The 23,935-nt window shown below is 30.5% G+C and overlaps 1 protein-coding gene across 1 annotated transcript; it reads left to right on the forward strand.

Moving 5' to 3' along the window:
- Positions 1-5,193: 5,193 nt before the first annotated feature.
- On the forward strand, positions 5,194-21,796 carry Rab32. Its single transcript, XM_026641338.2, is given in 6 exon segments — positions 5,194-6,200; positions 6,202-6,355; positions 14,623-14,833; positions 16,360-16,541; positions 17,020-17,163; positions 20,709-21,796. Coding segments are annotated over 6 exon segments (1,809 nt in total). The 5' UTR covers positions 5,194-5,208; the 3' UTR covers positions 20,835-21,796.
- Positions 21,797-23,935: the final 2,139 nt, after the last annotated feature.

Genomic DNA, 23,935 nt, shown 5'->3' on the forward strand with positions numbered 1-23,935 from the left:
TGGGAAGCGATATTCGCAGGTGCGTAAATACATTATTTTATTCGCTGTTATATTTCGGAAATCTAAATCACAATGAATTTTATTCAAATAAACTATTACATAGTTTTGAATATTTAAGCACTCCGGTTCAGAACTTGATTCTATCGACTTGAACCGGTAGGCAAGAAATACAAAATGTTTGAGGATGATTTTAGATGAGAGTCGATGTTTTCGAATATTTCTGCATTAATTTTCGCTCGTGCTTCTTCAATTTAAGTCAAAGAACTAGTTTTTAATTTTCAATTTCATTGGAATCTACACTTAACCACTTAGTATTGGCCGAGAGACAACAAAAACTATTTTAAAATATGCTAAATTGTAATTTGTTGAATATGTTAAACAAACTAAAAGACACAAGAATGTAGCACGTGTAAATTATTTCAATATTCGGTAAATTAAATTACTAGATTGACCTTGATTTTGAGAAATAGACAACATATAATTTTTCTTTATACATTTTGAATATTGATACGGACTAATGAATGATTCAACCAATATGTAATGTAATGTAAACGAAGTTTGCGTAGCTCTTATCGATAAGTTTGATAAGGTTTATCCGATAAAATAAATACTCGTCGTATCGACAGTTATCCACAATCTTCTAGAGTGACTCCTATTAATGTCAGTTTTAATTTTAAAGTGAAATGTTTAGGATTTGTATGTAAGATAAATACTAACGGTGTTCAGTTTTCTTAGAATATTATAAATAAAAAAAAATGTGGGAAATTATTTCCTTAATATACTTTAAGTCCAAGTGAATTGTAATGTTTATTATTACAATACGTCATTCGAAATACAAATTAAATTACTGATAATTATTTGCCTAATTTGTGCGCGTCAATTGAAAGGTTTCGTTATGATGGCTGAGGATGCTTTTGAAGCTCAAACTAATGGCCGTTTCAGTGTAAGTAATTGAGTAATTTACTTAGAAATATGGACGATAGAATTAGTAATGGATGGAATAATCTTCTTTGGCTTTATATTTTATTACGCAGAATAATATGATGACTGTGGATTAAACTACATATTAGACCTAGCTCAAAATGTTTAATAATTTACTAATTGTTGCTTTGCGTTGCGTCCTTACGTTATAAAGGTCCTACTTCTATAAATAGTTAACTAGTCGTGTTAGACGATAAACGAATGCTCATTGATGCTTCCTGTACTACAATGAAATATCCATCATGGTAATGTTCCCATTATAACATGCCATTTAAAGCAATAAACCTACGTTACAATATAATTTTGGTCCAAGAAAAATTATAAGCAATCTTCCAGTACTACCACCTACCTAATATATTTATCTTGTATAGAAGTATCAACAAAGTCTGAAAATAAAAATTACTGTTAATTGTTAACTTAATTTTAAAATTAACCTTCTTAAACCTGATATTTGGTTGAAAATAGATCACTTGATTCTATGATCATCTTCCGTGGTTCCAGTGTGCTGTAATATGGGACTTTTCAAACATAGGGTATACAGATGCCTTCTAGGCCGGCGTCAGCATAAGCAACCCCCTAACGATGCAGGTGTCCATGGGCGACGGTGACCACTTAATTATCATAAAGTGGACCTTCTCCTCCTGTGCCACCTCTAGCATTGAAAAACAAAAACTGATTTTGGGCATGAACTTTTAAATCTTAATATGGATTAAGAGTTTTAGATGAGGTTATCTTTTGCCAAACATGTTTGTTTTATAATAATAATAATCTGAATTATTTTTACCAAGACGCTTTTGTTTCGTAGATATCGATGATTCATAGTTCTCACTCTATAAGACATTAATAGAGCTTTAGTCACGACTTAATTCGTGTAAAACTTGTTTTATTGCGCCTTATTTGATTTTGATTGTTTTTCGATTTGGTTAGTAACAATACATTAGATTCATCAACCATCGAATAAATAAACAAAAAACAACAAGAATTTGATAAATCTTGCTAAAAATTTTAAGTGGTTAAAGAAAAAGAGGATTCGTTACATACTACTTCACATTTTACAATTTTTGTTAATTAACTATGAGTTTAAAATAAAATTAAATGTAACACACACACATGTATGTACATATACATACACACTACATGAGTCGAAAATATGTAATAAAAACAAATTTATATCATCTCAAATAATAAATATGAATGAAAACGAATAATTAATTCTTTCAATATACAAACCTATGTTATATGTATATATATTTAAATAAATTATAATTTTAATGACATCACTTGAATACTTAGCCATTTTGCGTATAGTTTATTCCATTAGAATCATTTAAGTGTAAATCAGTCAATGTAAATTAAAGTAAGGCATTAGCTCATTCTCCCTTCAAACTGAAACACTACGAAGTATTGATGTTTGAGGGTAGTAAATTGGTGAGTGGTGGTCTTGATACTCATAAGATTGGTATAAAGAACAAACACAAACTTGTTACTCCTGTTACTCGACTGCATATAGTCAGTAACTCTTGTAGGGCTTGTAAATGGCTTGTATATGGCTCTAAAACATGATCCCAGAAAGCGATCAAAATGTCTCTGTTGCCAAATTTAACAAAAATATTAGAGAACGCTTGTTTGCAAAAGGTTAGTGAGTTTATGATTGATTGGGAATGTAACGATCGCCTCCTGGCTATTCCTTTTCATATCGAATATTTGTAAATAATAGAATTGACAAAAAAAAGAGACTAGTGTATGTTTCATATAATCAATTTTGTAATCAAATCTTGATAAAAAGCGGAAATAAATAAAACAAAAGATATAGAATAATAATAAAACAATAAAACGTTTATTTCAGGCCAAGCCTACAGAGTGTTTGTTTGACAAAATTATATTTTATACTAGTATAAGTGGACGCACAGTTTTATCATTAAAATTATATTACATTATACACTAGACATAGAATCTATAAACTTTGGAAATAAAATTTCATCTTGACAAAGATTTTATTTCGTTTTAGTAACAACATTTTGTATTGAGTTATAATTGTTGTAATAAAGATCCATTTATGTTACAACTATGCGTTACATATCCATAACATTGTAGTATTTAATATTTTGTTAAATAAAATCTCATTAATAAATTTTCTTGACGATTTGGTAATCTTAGAATAAAAAATGTAATTTTTAATCATATACTATGGTGAAATAATTTAATGCTATAGATAATATATTTAACATTAAAAACAATACACACTCGCAACTATGTGTACATTTTGTACATGTATATCTGTCTTACAATTAATACTGAAAAAAGATAGCTGTTGCAAAAATTTCCATTTAAAATAATTCATAGCAAAACAAAGTGCTCAATTAGAACAAAAATTCTTATGAGAGCTAGAAAATAAAAATCTTATATGAATTAATGTTAAACGAAGAACTATAAATCTTATTTTCTTATTATAAAGTTCATAATTATTTGCTTAAAGTGAATTTGTGTTGGTCGATATCAAAACTCCAGTCCTAGTTATAGGGCTTCTCTTCCGTTGACGGATTCCGTACAAATGCAACTTGTTATGGTACGTGGTTCATCAACTTATAATCATAGGGTCAACAGGCAATGAGGAAGACCGACAGTGATATATTTTGACATTTATAAATTGATCAATATTTAGTTTCTCATGAGTGGAACGTATTTAAACCAAATTGATTTTAGGAAATCGTGTAGAATAATATTTATATTGTTTTGACGTTTTCATCACAAAAACTAAAACTACTCATACGTAAACTAGTACACATGTAAATCTGACTTCGCACACACACACTTAAAATATTATATAATAGATTTCTCAAACATATAGTATGTATACAACATAAAATATCATCACGAGCTCAACAGATTTTATACGCGGCTAGTGTTTATCTGCAAAATAGGCATAGTTATTTATATTTTAGTCAACTGTATAATGACGGAAAATATATTAATTTCATATAATTTTAAAACTTTATTTGAACTTTATTAAAATATGTAAATACATCCATCTCATATAATTCAACGTATGTGTTGTAACAAGATTAAACCAGTTTGTATAATTTAAAATATATATATAAATAACCAAGACCTATCAATGGTATTATTGGTATTTTTTTTAATTTAAACGTAAATTAGGCACGTCTCTCAATTTATGGGTCCTTGGACACATTATGATATTAATAAGATATTAAGTTATCTACATATTTTGTATTTTTCCATGTAACATAATTATGCACAAATACATTATCATATATACTTATATTATAAAAGTGGATTCTTTTATGCTCGAGTTTATTTCATCTTACTCACTACCAGTCTGATTTGAGACGTTATTTTTTCGTTAGATAGCCTGTGTATTTATGAAAGTTATGGGCTAAGTTACTTCAGACTACGATTCACCTAGCAAGTACTCGCTTTTAAACCAAGCATTTATAATTATATGTATTCATTCAAAATGATAGCGGAAGAAGATTTGTGTAGGTAGATGTTAATTTGCGAAACATATTATAATGTAAGGTTATCTTTGTAATAGTTCGGTCCATTTATTTAAATAAAAATTTTAACTTGTTTTAAAAACGTATGCATTTAAAGTATATCACAAATTGTTATTGACTGTATGTAAATAAACAGTTAAAACAAATGTCGATTCATGCAATATTTATTTTTATAACTCGAAATAAATCCTACTTTAACGATTTATGCAAATATGTTGTAAATACAATAGTAAAGTACAAGTACAACACAATGTAGACATTTACAAAGAAAGGAAATTCTTGCAATTATATCGAATTCATAATCCTGTTACGTTTACTTATCCATTGGTCGTTATAATATCAGTAGTCACCGTAGATCTATTACTGTAGTTAAATACAAACATGATTTTACAGTGTTAAGAGCTCTTCATTTCAACATTTTAAAATGCAGTACAAATTTAACATAGTAAATTGTGGCTAAACAAACTATAATCACGTGATAATGCTCAATATTGCGGTGTCATCATCCAATAAGTTTAATCACATTAAGCTAAATTCGTCACAGTTTAGTGTAATATACTATATACCACCCTTATCGGATTGGTGTTAGTCAGAGGACCTTGTCAAAAGTTTATCCTCGGTTCACGCGTGCTGATCAGGAGCAAGGTCGCTGCGTGTGCAGGCGGGCGGCGAACGAGCCCGGCAGTCCGCGCGCCGCTCTCGACACACCACCATGCGGGACGACGAGCCCCCGCTTCTAGCCGCCCCCATCCCCGGCCCCCAACCTTCCCGCTTGAAGCGAACGCTACAAACGCTCCGCTCGCCGTTCCGCTCCGGCGCGCCCTTCCACATCGCGTCGCTCAAGCGCACCGGTTCGAGTAAATCCTCAGTATCGGACAGTGAGATCGCGCGAGACGAACGCACTATGCGCAAGAAAAATAAGAAACTACGCGCGGAGTCGGCGGACGCTTCGCGGAGCACTGACAGTTCGCCGATCGTTGAAAAAAAGAAGTCCACTGGATTGCTTAAGCGTATGGGAAGTATTGGAAAACGGCGAGGCGAAAGCTCCACGACACCTTCGCTGTCTGACGATCCTGGACCAGAACCCGAACAAGGTGATCAACATGAAGTTCAAGTTAACCCTTTGGATCAAGATCAAGTTTTACCAAAGCCAGAACTTGACACGACTGTTGAGTCCGAAAAGCAAGAACAACAATCCACCAACACAACGGAATCTAAATTAGATTCCACATTGCCAGAGCCATCTGCATCACCAGAACCGCCTTTCATACCTATAGCGGTAGAACATCCAGTTGCGATGCGTGCCTTTACAAAGGAGGCGTGGAAACGACGCCGTAAAACTGAAATCGTGAAACCTGTAGAAGAACCGAGTCCGGGTGATGCTCTAAAGCGACGCATTGCATTCGTCGCGCAGGCGTCAGTTGCCTTGTCAGAGGATCGTGACGATGACGAGGATGAGGTTGAGGAAGGAGGGGGTGAGGTGGGGACACTGGAGGCGGCGGTTTTACTGGCCCGGCAGCGACTCGCTATGGCTGCGCATTCGCCCGCGCCGCCGCATTCGAGCGACAACAACGAAACGGAAGAGGAGGGGTGTGCGGACACGACTACGACGGACGCAGCGGACACGATGCCGGCTTACGGAGACCTCATCGAGCCGGAAAACAAAGCTGACAATGACGACGTACCACCGGTGAGTGTTAGCGGAGTGTGGGCGCTTGTGCGCCGCGATAGCCGTCAGTGGGCAAAAGCTGCCCGTGCGATGCGCGCGCGCCATGACCTTCGAGGAGAACGGTGACGAGTGCTACCTGACGGTGTGCGAGTGTTGCGGCTTCAGCGCAGAGACGTCCCTGTTGATTCCAGTACGTTACATTTCACGATAGTTTACAGCGGAGGACGCGCCACGATGCCCTTCGTGAGTACACGTCAAGCTTGCCTGCCCGTGTGCTTTGCATTCGACCGCATCTTGGCACACTTGTGCAAATATTTTATTTATGCGAGTTATCTATACGTCATAAAATATTATATTTCCCGGTACATTTTTTAATATGACGCAGATATACTGAAAGGCTTTAAGTATATATTTATTGCAAGTGTTTTTGATTCTAAATGTATTCAAACACAGGCGTAATTAAAGATTAATTATTTACATTTAATGCATGACTAATCGTCTGACTATTTCCGGATGGAATTTAAAAATTTAAAATAGACCGTGAAATGTCTTATAATGTGAATTAAAGATGACGCTCAATTTAATTACCACTCAATACATAACTAATAGACGACAAATCTATATAAAATATTGAATATTTCTTCAGAAATTACGCAAACCTAAGGCGAATATAAATTTGCCCATTAACTACCGAATAACGATTTATTTATTGTATGTTGGTTATGGTTATTTCGAACTTGTTCTATCGGTTTTTCTTAAAGAAACTATTGGAATTAAAATTTTAATTTAATTTAATTTAAATTTTATCAATTTTATTCAGACATTCTAATAAAGAGGAAGCTGACATTAATTATCATCTATTTTCCAAAAATACTTGATTCGTTCATTATTTATGAATAATATACCTCTATATAATCAAAATTAAGAACGTAATCATTTAAATACTAGTATTTAACAATATAAATAACGCGTTTAACTACAAACAGTTTCAAAGATTATGGTTGAAATTAACATTATTATTATTTAATATGCTTCCATGTATCTAATTTATATTTGTTAGTCAAATGTACCAAGGAATTATTATTCAAGCTTCGTGAACAGTTGATTCCTTTTTATGCATTTTCATTTCGTTTCACCTGTCCCAATTTTTGTCCCGAAATCTTACAAAAAAATAATTTGTTAATCTATAGTCCTGCTCTGTCTTCTCATTGCTGCAAGTTTGAAATATAATGTAAAATATATTAATCTGCATCGTAAATTTTAAGTCCAAATGTTCGTGAGTATTTGTGTTTAATAACAGATAGATGAGCAAATCTTGAAAAAAATACAACCCAAATAAGGATTACTTACATAAAATTTTCTAAGAGTCTAATCTGAATAACATATGAATAAAAGATTTTTTTAATTGTTAATAAATGACTACTGACTTTACTTATATTGCTATTAATATTTAAAACAGAATTCGTGGGTCTTGCACTAACAATTCCTTATTGATAATATATCTCAGAATTACTATAAAGTATAGATATGTATATAGTTATATTATTTATAGTTATATACATATGTTTAACTCCTAGATAGAGATTATTGTGTCGCATTCAAAATTGAAATGAATTTGGTGTTCATACGATCATTTGTATAAAGAACGTTCTACATAAAATACTAGAATTTTCATTAGAAACAATACATTGTACACATTTAAAATATTAGATAACTCGGTAAACACATTCAAGTATGTCAGTTCGTTTTGGTCTAGTTATTCTGTAAGTACTAATTAATATCAATACGTGTAAACGCCTTATTTAAAGTTGTATATATTGTACCGTTATAACTTGAAATTTCATATACTGATCTGATAATAATTTTAATTATAGCGACATATTACGTATATGTACGTACATATACATATTTTCATATTTTCTTGACTTTATAGCGGGGCTTTTAAAATCGTGAAATCTATACATATTCTGATAATAACATACAGCCGCTGCTCGGCGCTTTAATCCTAAAATTGTGGTAAATGCTAATGCGTATTCGTAATTAGACACCCCATATAAGTTTACCTCGTCGTGGTTTCGAATGTTCTAACTTATAATGGTTATGCAATGAACCTCCCGATATCAATAACCGCCATTCTCTATATTAGACAATAGTTTTTAAGTAGTTCAAGGAATTATTGGTAAATTTTTAAATACCCAAGCTACTTAAATTACGTACTAATATTTCATTTTAATTCATAATAATGATAATTATGATATTAAGAATTAACTATAAACGATCAAAATGAAACAGGGTCCAAAACACGTTACATGAAAGAATTACTGTTTACATTATTTAACTTGTTTGAAAGAATTTTTTTCCCAAGTAAGTTACAACTGTTAAAACTGTTTCAAAATCGATTCAATAAAAAGGATCCAAGCTACACATACCAAAACCCGTATTACTTGTTATAGCAGTCTCATATGCAGTCTCATATCCTGTAAATGTTACTTTATTAATAAACCGTTGTGTTTTTAATAATTATTTTTGTTTATTATCTTTGTCACACATGATAATCGTCATTTTGGTGTAATAGATTTTTAATTCGGAAATCCCTTTTTATATTTAAACTAGGATAATATATTTTTTTAGTATAAGCCATATCATCTAAACAGGTCGGTGTCGTAAGAGCCGACTAAGGGATTTTTTGATAAGCGCGCAATCAGTCGGGCACGTAAGCACCTCGACCACCCGACCCGAATGGTGGCGGGGAACCAACCCAAAAGGAAAGACATTCCAAAGAAGAGAATACGCTGATCGCAAATTCAAGTCAATGTTTAGTTAATGTATGAAATTTATTTAGGATAAATATTATGTCATAAATCGCCATAAGGGCATGCCAATGATATCCTGACAATGACAATATGCCATACGACTTTTATCTAAATGCGTTTTTGTCGAGATATCAGATTCCATTGCTTTATAGTACAAAATATTTAGTTCAAACTGAATTTGTCAAAAATAGATTGTAGTACTGTCAAAAGATTTGGGAAAAAGAGCTGCGGTGTGAAGTGAATTTTAATAAATAAAAGGATGGCGTCAAAGTCCGGTATAAGGCATCGTTAAACTGTTTTCAAAAAGTTCTTTTAAACTTTTTTTTAACGTCAGGTAGATGCCTACTATCTATATAAACGGCGTCCAAGTCTTGTGACACTTAGTTGACTGTCGCGTACAGTGCAAATGACATCTGTGAGTACTTACCTACCCAACTGTTATCTGGTGTCCGATAAGGCAGCGCCACTCCAACGATAAATAGCCGGTCATTGGACTAACGTAATATTTCAATATCGTAAATCGGCTGTGACGTGTCGTGTTTATAAAATTAATTAATCACAAAATAAAATTAAAAAAAGAGTTTATTAAAAATATTAAGCAATCACAAACATCGTTAAGAGTGAAAATTTAGTAATTATTTTAAATATTACGGAAAATAATTTGGTAATATATTTTAAAACTAAACTAATTATAAAATTATAATAATTTAATATCATGGATTCAACCAGTACGCAAAAGTCTAGTAATTAAAGACCACGTGACAAGTATTAAAAAATAAAAGAAAATCAAGTTAAAAGTAAGAAAAAACAGTGTCTGGTATAAGAAGGCGACGGAATGCAATGTTTTGTTTTGTTGTCGAGAATCTTCCATAGACGCTAGCCTTTTTACTTCTAGTGTTTCGTGATAATATAATTGAAGATGTCACCCAAGCAGATCAAAAGTGTAAGTTTTATAAATATCTAGTTGATTTTAAAGTTTTAAGAGTTTTGTTATCCGCAATTTATTCTGAATAATTATATGTTGATTATAATTCTATATATCAAAAACCGTATAGTACTTCGTATCGTAGAATTTGTAACAAAATCATATTCATATAAATACAACACGTACCTACTAATTATATAATTTATCTTCGATTGTATGTCGAGAATATTATTTATTTTGCTGATATTTTAATAAATCTTTCCGTAAATGCTATCAAAGGTTTCACTCTGCGTAATGATTTATAAAGTTTTCATAATGATTTGAGCTTGATTTAGATCAATAATTAATTTAATTTATAGATTTATTGTAACCGTTACTCCCAATTTAGTAAAATAATAAAGTTATCAGATTTGACGAGAGGAGATTTGATTAATTTTACATATTTTCTTTAAAATACATGATGCAGTTTTGTCCATTTCAATAAAGAACAAAGAAGAAGAATATGTTAGGTTTGATTATTATGTTAACTTTTCTATGTTTAAAATAAATAATATACGGTTTGTTTATAAAAAATAGTTATAATTAAAGCTAGGAAAAATGTAAAAAGACGGTCTTATCGGTAATACCGCCTGTAACGTTGAACCGGATTATTTTAGTAATTATCTAATATAATAAAAAGTGCTTAATTTAATGTGAAAAACGTATACACTTGATATAAACATTAATATAATAAATACCTTACCTTAACATGGGCTGATTTTAGAATTGTTTTTCTTATAAAACTTGTTAAATATTGTTGTCTTAGTTTACCTTAACAAGAACTTGTTAAGTATTATTATTATGTATAGGTTTATAATTATATTTGTCGTTTGTACATTGTAATAGCCGATAATTCTCTTCGTAGAAATAGTTTAATCACGTTTAAAGTACGATAGGTCAAGTACTAATTTCATAAAACATTTCCATTCATAAATTTACTTAAATTAGTAGTCGCCCATTGGTCGAAATTCGACCGTAATTCATTGCTACTAAAATATTAGATACGTTGATTCGAATGATACGTGGAACAAATAAGGCTCAATTGGACGATACCTTGTCACTACTAAAATAAAAAAAAATAAAAAAAAACATTCATTTTCATCTTTGACATGGCGGGTGTTGTCATTGGCAATATATACTTTGTATGAATGTTTCACATTAAATATTATGTAGATAAACGTGTAGGTATGTGTTAAACGTATCGTAGTATGTGTAATGTTTTTCTTTAATAATTTTAATGTATTTCTAATGCAGAATTTACAAATATTAGCTTTCTGCACTCCATAAACTTTAAAAGTGGAAAATTTCATGAACTGCGACTTTTTGGTAAAAAGAGGTACAAAGTTATTGCTTCACGTATTAACATAAATATTTAAAAAGTAATTGTTAATTAATAATATAAGCTTTTTAGCCTACAAATAGAATAAAAAACTAATTGTGCTTGTTAGCGAATTTACGATTAAATTTAAAAATGTTATACTTTACTTGTAATTAATAACAAATAACTTTGTAATATTCTTATCCGATTATACAATAATTAATAATATTCGACTTAATCTTTCTGAATATCTGTTACTGTCTAATCTTAATCCTATTTAAGTATTAAAATGATTAACGGTAATTGAAATTTATTAAACATCTCCATTGCATATATCATTCTTGCAATATTTGTTCATTAAACCATCGTTATGTGACAATCGTGTTTGATCGTGGTTAATGATAACATCTAAAAACCGGTTAAAGGATGCATTATACATATATATATGACTATTTCCAGATGCATAAGATGAGTTAGAAATGCAAATTAAGTCGTAAAACTCAATGGTGCTTGCAGATTAGACCACGATCTTCGGATAAGATTTGGTACAAACTTTGGCTTTATTCTGTAGAGCCTACGTGCATTCTGCAAAAACATTAAAAAAAGACATTGAGGTTCGAAATTAAGAGATGTGTTTTTAAGTTTATTTACAATTATCAGAATAATAATACAATTACAATATAGTTTACTAGTAAAACAAAACTACCTAGTTTGTTGGGAGCTAAAATATTATGTATATTAAATGTTTTTATCAATTTTAACATTACCCATTCGGCATTAACTATCTCTATATATACCATAAGAAAGAGATTTTCGTATGAGTAGAATTAGTAGGGGTACGCCTGTGATAAAATATTGTTGTTAATTTATTTATGGTAACGCACGGAGTAGGTTTGAATCCATTTCTATTCTGTCTGTTCATAAGTTAATTGACATGAATTAACGATAACTGCAGAATTAACCATTCGAGGTCGATCTTTATACCTACTTGTTGAGTCCGGACGACATCAAAGTAAGATAAATTTTAGGAAAGAAGTACTATATTTAGTTATAGTTAGAAGAGAACTACCTACTATTCTATATTAGTATTTCATTGGGCTAAGGGTTTTATTTTATAATAGCCGTTACTGTAGCAAAATTTTAAAGGGCAGTTATTGCTTTTAATATTTTTGCTTTGGTATATTGAATTCTTAATTTTCGGACAGTTTACAATCTCTCTAGCTATTTATACAAGTCTGTCTATTTACAACTAACTAATAAATATTGCTAACGAGGAAAATTCGGTATGCTGCTGAGAATTTAAACAAAAAAAAAGAAGGGCGGAAATGTTTTCTCTTGTCAGAATCCATTTAAAAAATCTGTGGACTAATAAGCTAGCCACTACTCCAACAAGGATCTCAATAAAACTTTACTAATGTTCTTACTGCTCAGAAGTCAGAAGACACAACTAAAAAGCATATACCTAACTTTAAATTGCATACAGTTATTAAATGACAAAACAAGCTTTAGCTAAGCTTAAAATCGTGGGTAGATTGTTTTCAGTCTTTACTTTAATTTTAAACTAAGTAAGTATATACTTTACGGATTATGAAACCTTATTATAATCGTTTCTTGTTAACATTTTTCTTAATTTTACTTCGAACTGATACATATTCAAAATATTTTAGTTTTATTTTGTTACACTGTAACAATTAATTGTTACTTTTTTATTTTACTATGTTATACATAGTTTCTTGGTGATTGGATTTTGTGGAAGGAATTTGCCCCTTCGTCTACGTATGTTATATAATATTTATCGTTTTTATTATAAGAAAAAAGTCATTTAATATTTAAGTAATATACGTATAAATTAAAACGGCAATGACTTATGTTTTATTTATTCTATGTATTTCTATTGCTTTACATCAATTCATTCTAAATGCCATTGAATGCATTAATGCACTTCATTAATACGTAAACATTGAAAATTAACATTTTATTTCTTTACATAAGAGTTATTTAAGTGGACAGCATTATTATTTATAAATACAATATTTTATTTTTACCAACAATTAGACATACAATTGTCAATTTTGCTGTTCTATAAAATATAAAAGTAGATATTTCAAAGGATTTACCCTACCTTTGTAAATTTCTCTTTCTATATCTACTTTTATATTTATATAAAATAATAATAATCATTTTTCCTTGCCCTCGTGGTTTCGGGTAAAGTTGAAAAGAGCTCTCGTCTCGACCCATGGGTACAAAGGGAAAAACTATTATATGCGAAGCTCTTTAATATCACCAGAACTCATTCTCAAACTAAAGGGAGTAAGGCCAGGGTCCGAAATTAATGCTGAGAATTATCGAAACTATCAACACAGATGTTATTGTTTGGTCGATATAATAGAAGTCATTGACTTTCGGCACAAATCTTCATCACAGCACAAGGCGTCTTTTTGTCGTACCTACTGTATTCTTTATCTGCGGCTTCTTTAATTAATAATTCTTTGTAATATTTCAATCATCGTTTAATATGATCAAATTCCCTGCCCCGAAAAGCGATTTTTTGCTAAAAGGAGTCTTATAAATACATTTTAATTCATTTGAGATGGTAATAAGTTTTATAATTGTCTCAACAACTTAAATAAAGTGTAAAACTATTTATATTTAATATAATAAAAAAATTATAAGGAAAAAGTATTATGTGATTTACTCAGTAATTCTTCCCACCGCGTTAACGACGAGCTACTATGGCTTCGTCAGTATAATTTTCATAGTAGGTCGGTTAAAATGACCGCTTTTCTCATTAATATATTTTTTTATATAAAAAAAATTATCTGAGAAATTATTGAAAACTATATTGCACTCTATTTCACAGTAAATACACCGTTTAGAAAGCATTTGATAGTTACAAACGTAGTTTATTAAAATTCGTTATAATAATATATTTTATGTACATTTAACTGTCTATATGTGTTTGATCTCAATGATCAATGAACGTTCAAAACGTGGTAGCAACCTGAAGTTCGAAAGTTGTTCGAAAGGGTACATTATAATATAATTTTTAAACTACGGATAACTTGGAAAGAAAGTAAAGTCGTAGTCGGATTGACGTTCCATCAGATTATGACTGCGAGGGCAAAGAGAAATCGTGTATATGTTTCAATGCACTATCTCTTGCACAATTAGCTAACTTCCTCTGAGAAAGGCCACTATGGCCAGATTCAGTCAGAAGGACATCATCATACATATAACATTTCACAAATGTAATAATTGTTTAAAATACTTCGAGAGTTTTAATCACAAAATGCTTCGCCAAATCCTGTACCTGCTTAAATCTAATCGTGAACTCTTTGTCTGACTTTTATTGTTTGTTTTAGTCGGCATCTGCGGGTGGTGAGAGGCGAGAACATTTATACAAAATCCTCGTGATCGGAGAACTCGGTACGGGGAAGACTTCTATCATTAAGAGATATGTACACCAGTTCTTCAGCCAGCACTATAGAGCGACGATTGGAGTCGACTTCGCACTTAAAGTTCTCAATTGGGACGCGAACACCGTTATACGTCTACAATTATGGGACATTGCGGGTATGTTTTAATAAAAAAACATCTTTTAATAAATTTATCTGTCCTGTACTATGAAAGGTAATTTTGGAAGATATATTGTTAATTGTTGTTAACTTATATGTAATAATTGCTCTACACTTCATTCTAATTATCATCATCAGTCTAAGTACGTCGACTGCTTGACAACGGCACGCCTTTGAGTCCGATCAATATCGTTCATATTTTCTTATCAAGACTGAAAATATTCTGTCACGTTTGTAAAGATGTGGCTTCCAATCAAGAATTTGTCAAGGATCATGGGTTATTGGTTTTGCTAAAGATGTGACCGGCCTGCTGCCACTTCAGCTTTATGCCTATGTCAGATCATCTTCATGAATTAAAACCGTTATAATGCTTTTAGGGTATAGAAATAAACCTTCATCGTTTTGTGACAATTTACCGAGTGAGATTATCATACTACAGACATTCGGTTTCTTGTTTTTTATAAACTCCACTAAAATTGTAAGATTCTTCTTCAAATACAGTATAAGTATATACCTGAAAGATTTTTTTTTCATAAAATCAAACCCAGTATACACTTTTCAAAAACTGACCAAAATCTCCTGTGATTCTCATAGTAACTAACATTGGCATTGGTGAAATTATTCTGGACTGAAACCGAAGTATATAAGCTGATATACATACATAACATATATTTTTTTATGGCATTGTTTGCCGGACGAGCATATGGGCCACCTGATGGTAAGTGGTCACCACCGCCCATAGACAAAGGCGCTGTAAGAAATATTAACCATTCCTTACATCACCTATGCGCCACCAACCTTGGGAACTAAGATGTTATGTCCCTTGTGCCTGTGATTACACTGGCTCACTCACCCTTCCAACCGGAACACAACAATACAGAGTACTGTTATTTGGCGGTAAAGTAGCAACAATATTTTCTATGTATTATTTTGGAAGTTGGCAAGGCGTTTAAAGAATATTTACTTCTTTTATTTTCTGCTACAAATTATATATTTTTTTATTATTTCATAATACCAAATATATACCAAATACCAAAACCTTTAGAAAACTAAATGCTTTAATAATTTATTATATAATTATAGCTTAGTATTACTAAATAGTTTTAATGTATTTTTTAAAAGTAATAAAATTCAACTAGACAAAATTAAAATTAAAACATTTGACATTTTGAATGTAAAAAAAGTTAATATGGATGACATGGGTTTAACTTTTTCTTGGATTTTTATGATTTTAATGATAATTTATTTGCTGATGTTCATGTCATTACTAATAATGGTTCCTCTTTAGGGTATGTATGTAAGTAATTTGTTGCATCATTTACTCTTATTAATTTTATTTTTTATGTTTATAGCATTTCAATAGATGATTTAAAGATACTTTACGAATTATCGTCGAGTTCTACAATTTATTCGTACAGATTGCTCCACAGATCGTATTCATTACTCGAAATAGCAGAGGCGTTTTCCTTTTACGGATAAATAAAAGATACATACGAGAAGTAACAATAATAAATTTAATTATAGGTCAAGAGCGTTTTGGGAACATGACACGCGTATACTACAAGGAGGCCGTGGGAGCGTTCATAGTGTTCGACGTATCCCGCGTCGCCACATTCGACGCAGTGGTCAAGTGGAAGAACGACTTGGACACCAAAGTGCAGTTGCCTGACGGGTCGCCTATACCGTGTATACTGTTGGCTAATAAGGTGAATATAATATATCTATTTATAGTTTCCAAGGAAATAAATAACGTTTTAAATACATTTTAACAGTACATATGTAAGTTATATTGTAAGCTGAATATTCTTCCATATTGGGTGACATTTGCAAGAAATAACATTTAGTATCTTCCTTTTTTAATGGTTTCTTTCCTTTTTTAATAAGGTTCAGACAACATTTTATAAACCGGTAATAAAATTCTTACCCTTAAACATCTGTTACTTTTATGCTGTTCGGATTTATTCTAATTTGCATACTTACCGTACATTAAAAAGTGCATGCCAGTTTATTAACGGTATTGATTTCTAAGAATAAATAATGAATTTATGCAGAACGCTTCATAAATTATTATAACTTGGCGTCAAGAAATACCATATTTACCAAATATGCTCTTTTGTTACAACTATGACTAGTATGTGTTTGGTGATCAAATAAAAATGTATGTGGTGTTGTTTTATCCTGCAGTGTGATCAGCAAAAAGAAGGTATAGTGAATTCACCAGCGAAAATGGATGAGTATTGCCGGGAGAAAGGATTCGCAGGCTGGTTCGAGACCTCCGCTAAGGAGAACATCAACATTGAGGATGCGGCTCGTTCATTAGTTAATAAGGTGAGATATTTATTTTGTCTTAAGATCGTCAGCTAATCAAGAAAGGCTATTTTTAGGATATAGGTCATACTGGTATGAAATAATGTGTGTGAACCTATCAGATCATTGTCCAGCAGATCAAAATTAAATGTGAGTTCTGTTAGCATGCAGAAGAGTTCTATAGTTCCTGATAGTTTTCAGAAATAGTTCTGACGTTTTTACCTAAAAAAAAGGTAACAGATATGTAACAAAAAACTCGTTTCGAGTCAAGGAATTGTATTTCAGAGTCAGCAAATCATGGTAGAGCTGTTGAAAAGTAAATTTCTTTCTTTTTATATTCTATGTGTTCTAATTTTGATCATGCCCGATGGCTAGAACTCTTTAGTTACTGACACATCGGCACCAGAACTGCAACATACAACTGGTTCCGAGTCCAGAACTCGCGTTTAAGTGCCAGCAGATCATGGAAGAGAAATTAAAAATACTATTTTATTCGATTCAAACTTAAATCATCGCTAAAGGCTAGAACTCTTTCGTTTCTCACACATGGATATCAGAACTGCAACATTAAATACTTTTCAGGGCCAGAACTCGAATTTAAGTGCCAGCAGATCATGGTACAGAAATTAAAAATTCGTAAAATTCTATTTTATTCGATTCAAATTTAAATCATCGCTAAAGACTAGAACTCTTTGGTTTCTTATAGATGGGTATAAGAACTACAACATTGAACACTTTTCGAGCATAGCACTCGCATTTAAGTGCCAGCAGATCATGGTTGAAAAATTAAAAATTCGTAAAATTCTATTTTATTCGATTCAAATAATATAAATTATATTAATATTATAAATTTAAATTGTATTGTTGGTTTCAAAAGAGGAAATATTAGTTTAAAATAGTTCAATATGTATTTTATGTATCTATGGTGCGCTAAAAATCATCAGGGTATTGTATGTAATTTTTTTTTTTTAATTATTTATATTTACTATTATTTATATAAAATATTTTACTAGCACTAATATATGTATATAATATATTAAATATTGTATGATATTATATTATACTATAGTGGTTTTCAAATTATGACACTACATGTGACAAGACAGTGCCGTTAGTCGTATTTAAAAAAAAAAAAGTATTATCTATACATGTACGAACATACCTTATAAGTATATATAGGTCATTATTATTTTATAATGTTAATTTTTTTTTTAAACGTTAAGTACCGTTTAATCCTTTAATACCCCAGTTTGATAATATCTTCATTATTTATTATTTATATATCAGACTGAGAATATGAATATATTCGCTGTCATGTTCATGGAAGTTACTTTCGAATTTCGAATATCTAGGTCAGTACATTGGATTTAAATCCAAATGATTAAAAAAAAATCTATAAACAAGTTGCAAAAAAGGCGACAATAAATATACTAATTAAACGTTTGTGCATAATTAAAAACAATAAAATGTGTTTTGTTTTACTTTTTACCACGGACTTATTAAAAAGTTACATTGCGACAAAATAGCATTTTAAATGTATACTTAAGTAGACATTTCTATTGTATCACGAATTGTTTTCTAACAATTCCTTAATAAAGATAATTTATAAGCATTCTAGATAGTAATCGTATCTTGCGTAAAAGCCACATGAGAGGTTGAGACTCGTCTTTTATTTTGGTCCGATGGTTAAATAATTAAACTGGTTTCGTTGCTTCTAGAAGATACATAATGTTAAGGATGGTCACATCCCACGATAAAGTCGACTTCCACACAAAATTTGTCGTAACTAACGCGATAATACTTTGTTTAGAGTCACTCCTGAATGTTTATTATAAATAATTTAATATAAACATTTGGATTTTAAATTATTTATGTGTTACATATATTATGAGTGATGTCTTATATTAGTTTTTTTAAATTATTAATACGTAAGTACACTATGATATTTTGTCCTTCATCCATCCTTCAAAAAACCTTAATTTTTATATAAATCACGACGTAATAATGACGCCTTCGTAAGCTTTCTAATAAGCAATACGTGTGAAATAATTTTAAACCAATGAATAATGTATATATATATTTTTGTATATACCTACTTAATCTTGTGTTACTTTGGAATGTGGTTTCAACGATGTTGTGAAATCTTTAAATTAATAGCGTCACTAATAGTATTATACAATGTGTTACCATGTCATTATAAAAGCATGTTATAATTTTATAATCGCATTTTGTATACATTTACTAGTTTATCGACATAATGTTGTATAATAAACAATAACATTATATGAGAAATGGATGCTACAATGAATAAGGACATGAATGATTTTTATAGTTAACTATTTAAGAGTTCCAAAAATTTAAATTTAATATCAACCGATAGTGGGGTTATATGGGGGTCTTTCGAGATGGATACTTATTTTGAAAGTATTTTTTTACACATCTGTTTAAATTGAAGGCGATCCGTAGTTTAAATGACAAACTGATTTGTTGAGATAACACGGTCGAAACTATTTTAATGTTTCCAAAAGTATTAGGATTGCGGTGTCGTCTAGCACGCCGGCGACAAATAATTCCTACAAATGTTTTAAGCTCATTATATTTCTATGTAAACGTTTATGATATTGTTTCGTCGTTTCTTAATGCCGTACCATTCATTTTTAAACCTCTATGGCATTAAATGTTAAATTGCTTTGTGTGTAGTTTTGACTTACTGTCTCGACTTCTCGTGGGTAATAATAAGGTTATACTTGTGAGACTTAAGCTCTTTTAATTTAAATAATGTGATATAAGCAAATACGGTTTTAGATTGAGTATCTATTACGATTGAGAATGTATCTCTACTCAGAGCCGGATTGACGATGTCGGGCCCCTAGGCAGTGTACCTACTTCTCGGCGCATGTTTATCCTATTCGACCTTTTTAAAAAAGTTCTACCACACTGTAATTTTATTCATAATTAAGAATATATGCTATTCAAGTAAGAAAAATATTTGGCTTATCTACCTAGAGAGTGGCCTACACTGCTTAATGGATAAACCGGTCGTGTCCGTACCTACGTACGCGTATTCGCGGATCTTGTATACTATTTCAAATGGATTTGGCTAATGTTTATGTTCTATTAGGTATTATGAATTGTCGCGATATATTTGTATGCATTTTGTTTACATCCACGCGTAAAATTCTCTCTCTTATTATGTTGACAAAGTAAACTAAACTTATATCTAATAAAAACAATGCGTCGTAAAAACTTACTGTATAGCTGTCAACTATAATCTAAATATAATGGTTCCATATTCATATAATTGGTAGTTTATAAGAGAAAATAAATAAAATATATAAAAAAAAAACAAAGTAACAAAAGTTACCAGTTCAATAAAACTTATTGTTTATTTATTTGTTCATATTTATTGCATTCCAATTAACATAATACACAATAAATTATGGAATCTACAAAGTTTTGTTAGATGCAATATCGCTAAATTTCTTCTTATTAATATGACCATATCCACAGGATTATTTAGTTTATTTATTAGACCAAATGATAATAACGACAATATTTTTTTCCAGATTCTTCTAAACGACAAACTGCTTCAAAGCAGCGATAAAGATGGCGATGGATTCGCCCTCGACCACAAGATCGCAAACGGAGAAAATAATCGCGACACAAGTTCAAGCAAATCCTGCTCTTGCTGACCGACCACGGGCAAGAAATGTGGTCACTCGGCTCACACTCGTGGTCATATTAAATTGTGTTTATAGTGATTTATTAGTTGTTATGTTATATATATTTACATGACGACACTTAATCGATAAACATATTTCTGTTCATGAGTCAACAATATATAAATTAACTTGTTTTTGCCAATTGCTAAAAATACTTGATTGTAAATTAATAACATAAAAATACATTTTCGGTTATTTTCTTAGTTTTTGAAACGTTATTTTGAAATTAGAACGTTTTAAAGTTATTCGTTTTAAATATTTTGCTCATGAAGAAAACAGTCATTTTGTTAAAATCGAATTTTATTATCTATTAAAAAAAATCACCGGACGCGATACTGAGTCAGACCTTAAGTAGATAAAAAGTTGTCGTGTTCAATTGTGGCCTTAATTTATTGAATTTACGTATATTTAAGGTCATATAATCGTCGAATTTATGGTAAATATTTATTGTGAAATGCGTTTCACGGTTGTAAAAGCAAGCTATTGTATAAACAGAAGTCGTGTAGTTTTTTCAGTTTGTTATTTTAATAAAAAATATTATTAGAAGTTGGTGCGGATTCTTTAAACACACGAGAAATTTCTTTTTGTGTATGGTCCTTACTTCCTTTTATAATATCTTTGCGTATTTTAATTGTCAAATAGTTTTCAGTTAATAGTTTATCTTGTTTTTACATATCGTAAACAATAGAGACGAAATAAAGTGCCTCTTTACATCGAATTTCTTTATCGTGCCTACTAAGGTAGAGTACATTAAGTTATTGTAAAGTTTATAATGAACGCCTTAAGTGCCATTTTCGGCTAAAGTTATATATAATTATATAAAAATTCTAGACAATAGTGTATAATATTCGAGTTATTTTATTGTAATAAGTATTACTTATTGTATGAGAGCGTGTGAGTTTATTTTAAAATAAAATGTTTTGAGATTAAAATGGCGTTTGATTTCGTTTTAATTACACAAGATACTTACTTTCATAGTTTCATATATTTTTTCGAATTATTAGCTACTTTGTATCTAATCACAAGACCATTTCAAAAACAATTTTGACTTGATATCGTCTAATCAATTTTAAAGTCTAAATCTATCTTGTTTTATAACGTATTGTGACGAAAAGTATCGAATACTTTGCTAAAATCTATAAAAACGAAGACAAAGTGTTTTTGATATTATAGATATGTAATAATTAGTATTTTTATAAATTATCTAAATATTGACAATCAGGTAAGTATAATGTTTCAATGTTGAATAAATTATTTTAATTTCATTTGATTTGATTTGAATAGAATACTATTTTAAAGGAACCTTTGTGTATTCCTCCCTGTGGTTCGAGTTCTACGTCGGTTACCAAAGCATTTCTTTATTGTCTGAAAAAATGATCTTAACTTTTAACTTTCAGAATTACTCATTTTTTTAACGGTCGCTTTATCTATTTTGGCGTAACTGGACCTGCAACCTATACTAAAAAAATAAAATATTACTGGAATGATATAAGATATTTAGGAGATTTCTTTATCCATATAACTGGCTAAACAATAAAAAAAAAAAACACAAAAGCGCCCAAAACAAATTAAACCGCCATTATTTTTCTTTCTTGGCGCGGACAGTAAGGTCTTGGTGCGACTTGTAATTTGTAAAGTGTTCGTTTTGTTTTATTTGATTTTGTAAGATTAACTGAGTATGTAGTTACTTCAATATTTTTGATTTGGTGATTTATTTATGTTAAGATAAATTCGAAGTTAGAACTATTTTTAGGTTGTTAGTAAATTGGTTTAAATAATTTAAATTCTTTGTTTTTAATCTATTTCACTACTGCATGCTAAATGTGATTATATTAAATATGTAAAACACGTAATATAATATAATATTTCATAACAAAATGTGTTTCTCGTTGTCATTACCTTTATTGTAATTATATCATAATATCATATTTTGTCTAATTTATTTTTTATTAATAACATAACCCTTATTAACGATCCGTAAAAACTAATTGTTATCAGTTATAATAAATCCAAAACATACAATAAATAATATATTTGATAATGTCTTAGTCCTATATGGTCTTATTTCAATGAAATCTCTTTAAAAATATGTAGTAACGAACTGGCTTCCACGAACGCGGCGACCGCTTTTTTTTAACATTTATCTGATCATAATGCTAAGAATGTGACTGTATTATTCAAACGTTAAAGGACATACATAATTGTATTATCAAATAATCTAATTATCAAATTCCCATATGTGTATGTCCAAGCAATGAAAAGGATTTTTTGTTGGGCAATTCCAATATATTACTTTTACTCGAAGATATCACTAAAAAAACTGAAACGATTCCTACTCTTGACCTAAGTTTAGTAAAGCTTATAATGTATAGTCTCACTTTCGATTGGGTTATCGGGAAGGAATGGCTAATTAGCCATAAGACCACCACCAGCAGCGACCACCGAGCAGAAAACGCATTATAAAAAAAAAAAATCTCGACTCAGTAAAAAAACAAAGTATATAAAATTTGTTTTTTTTTTTTAAAGTATACTAAGTTGTAACAAAATAAAAATCCTCCATGATGTCAAACAAGATTAGTTTTAACAAGTAATCTTGTATTTTCAAGTATTATTATGAGTTTTTGACCCAATAACTCCTTAATAAACTAACAGCGGACTCAAATATGATAAGGAACGTCTTCAGCCAATCATTAAGACATTTGTTCAATGATTAATATAATCACATTTCGAATACAAGACTCGTTTATTCTAAAAAAGTATATATTATTGTAATCTCAAAAGTAGATAATGAGTATAAAGATTACATAGATCGAAGAGGCCGACGCGTATCGGTGCTGTGACTGTCATTACAGACGAGATGATTAACAGAGATTAAAAATACATTAAACAAAGATGGAAAAATAACTATTCTGTTAACTAGTTCATTATATAGCATGGTATATGTAATAGTGTACAAATACTCTTACTATTGCGTGACGCTCACGATCATTAGAAAGGAATTTCGAGAAAGAGATCAGGAGCAGCGTTAACACTTCTAAGTGATTTCATTATATATTATTGGTTTTTTAGAT

The sequence above is a fragment of the Vanessa tameamea genome, chromosome 2 (genome assembly GCF_037043105.1).
Source record: "Vanessa tameamea isolate UH-Manoa-2023 chromosome 2, ilVanTame1 primary haplotype, whole genome shotgun sequence".
Lineage (NCBI taxonomy): Eukaryota > Metazoa > Arthropoda > Insecta > Lepidoptera > Nymphalidae > Vanessa > Vanessa tameamea.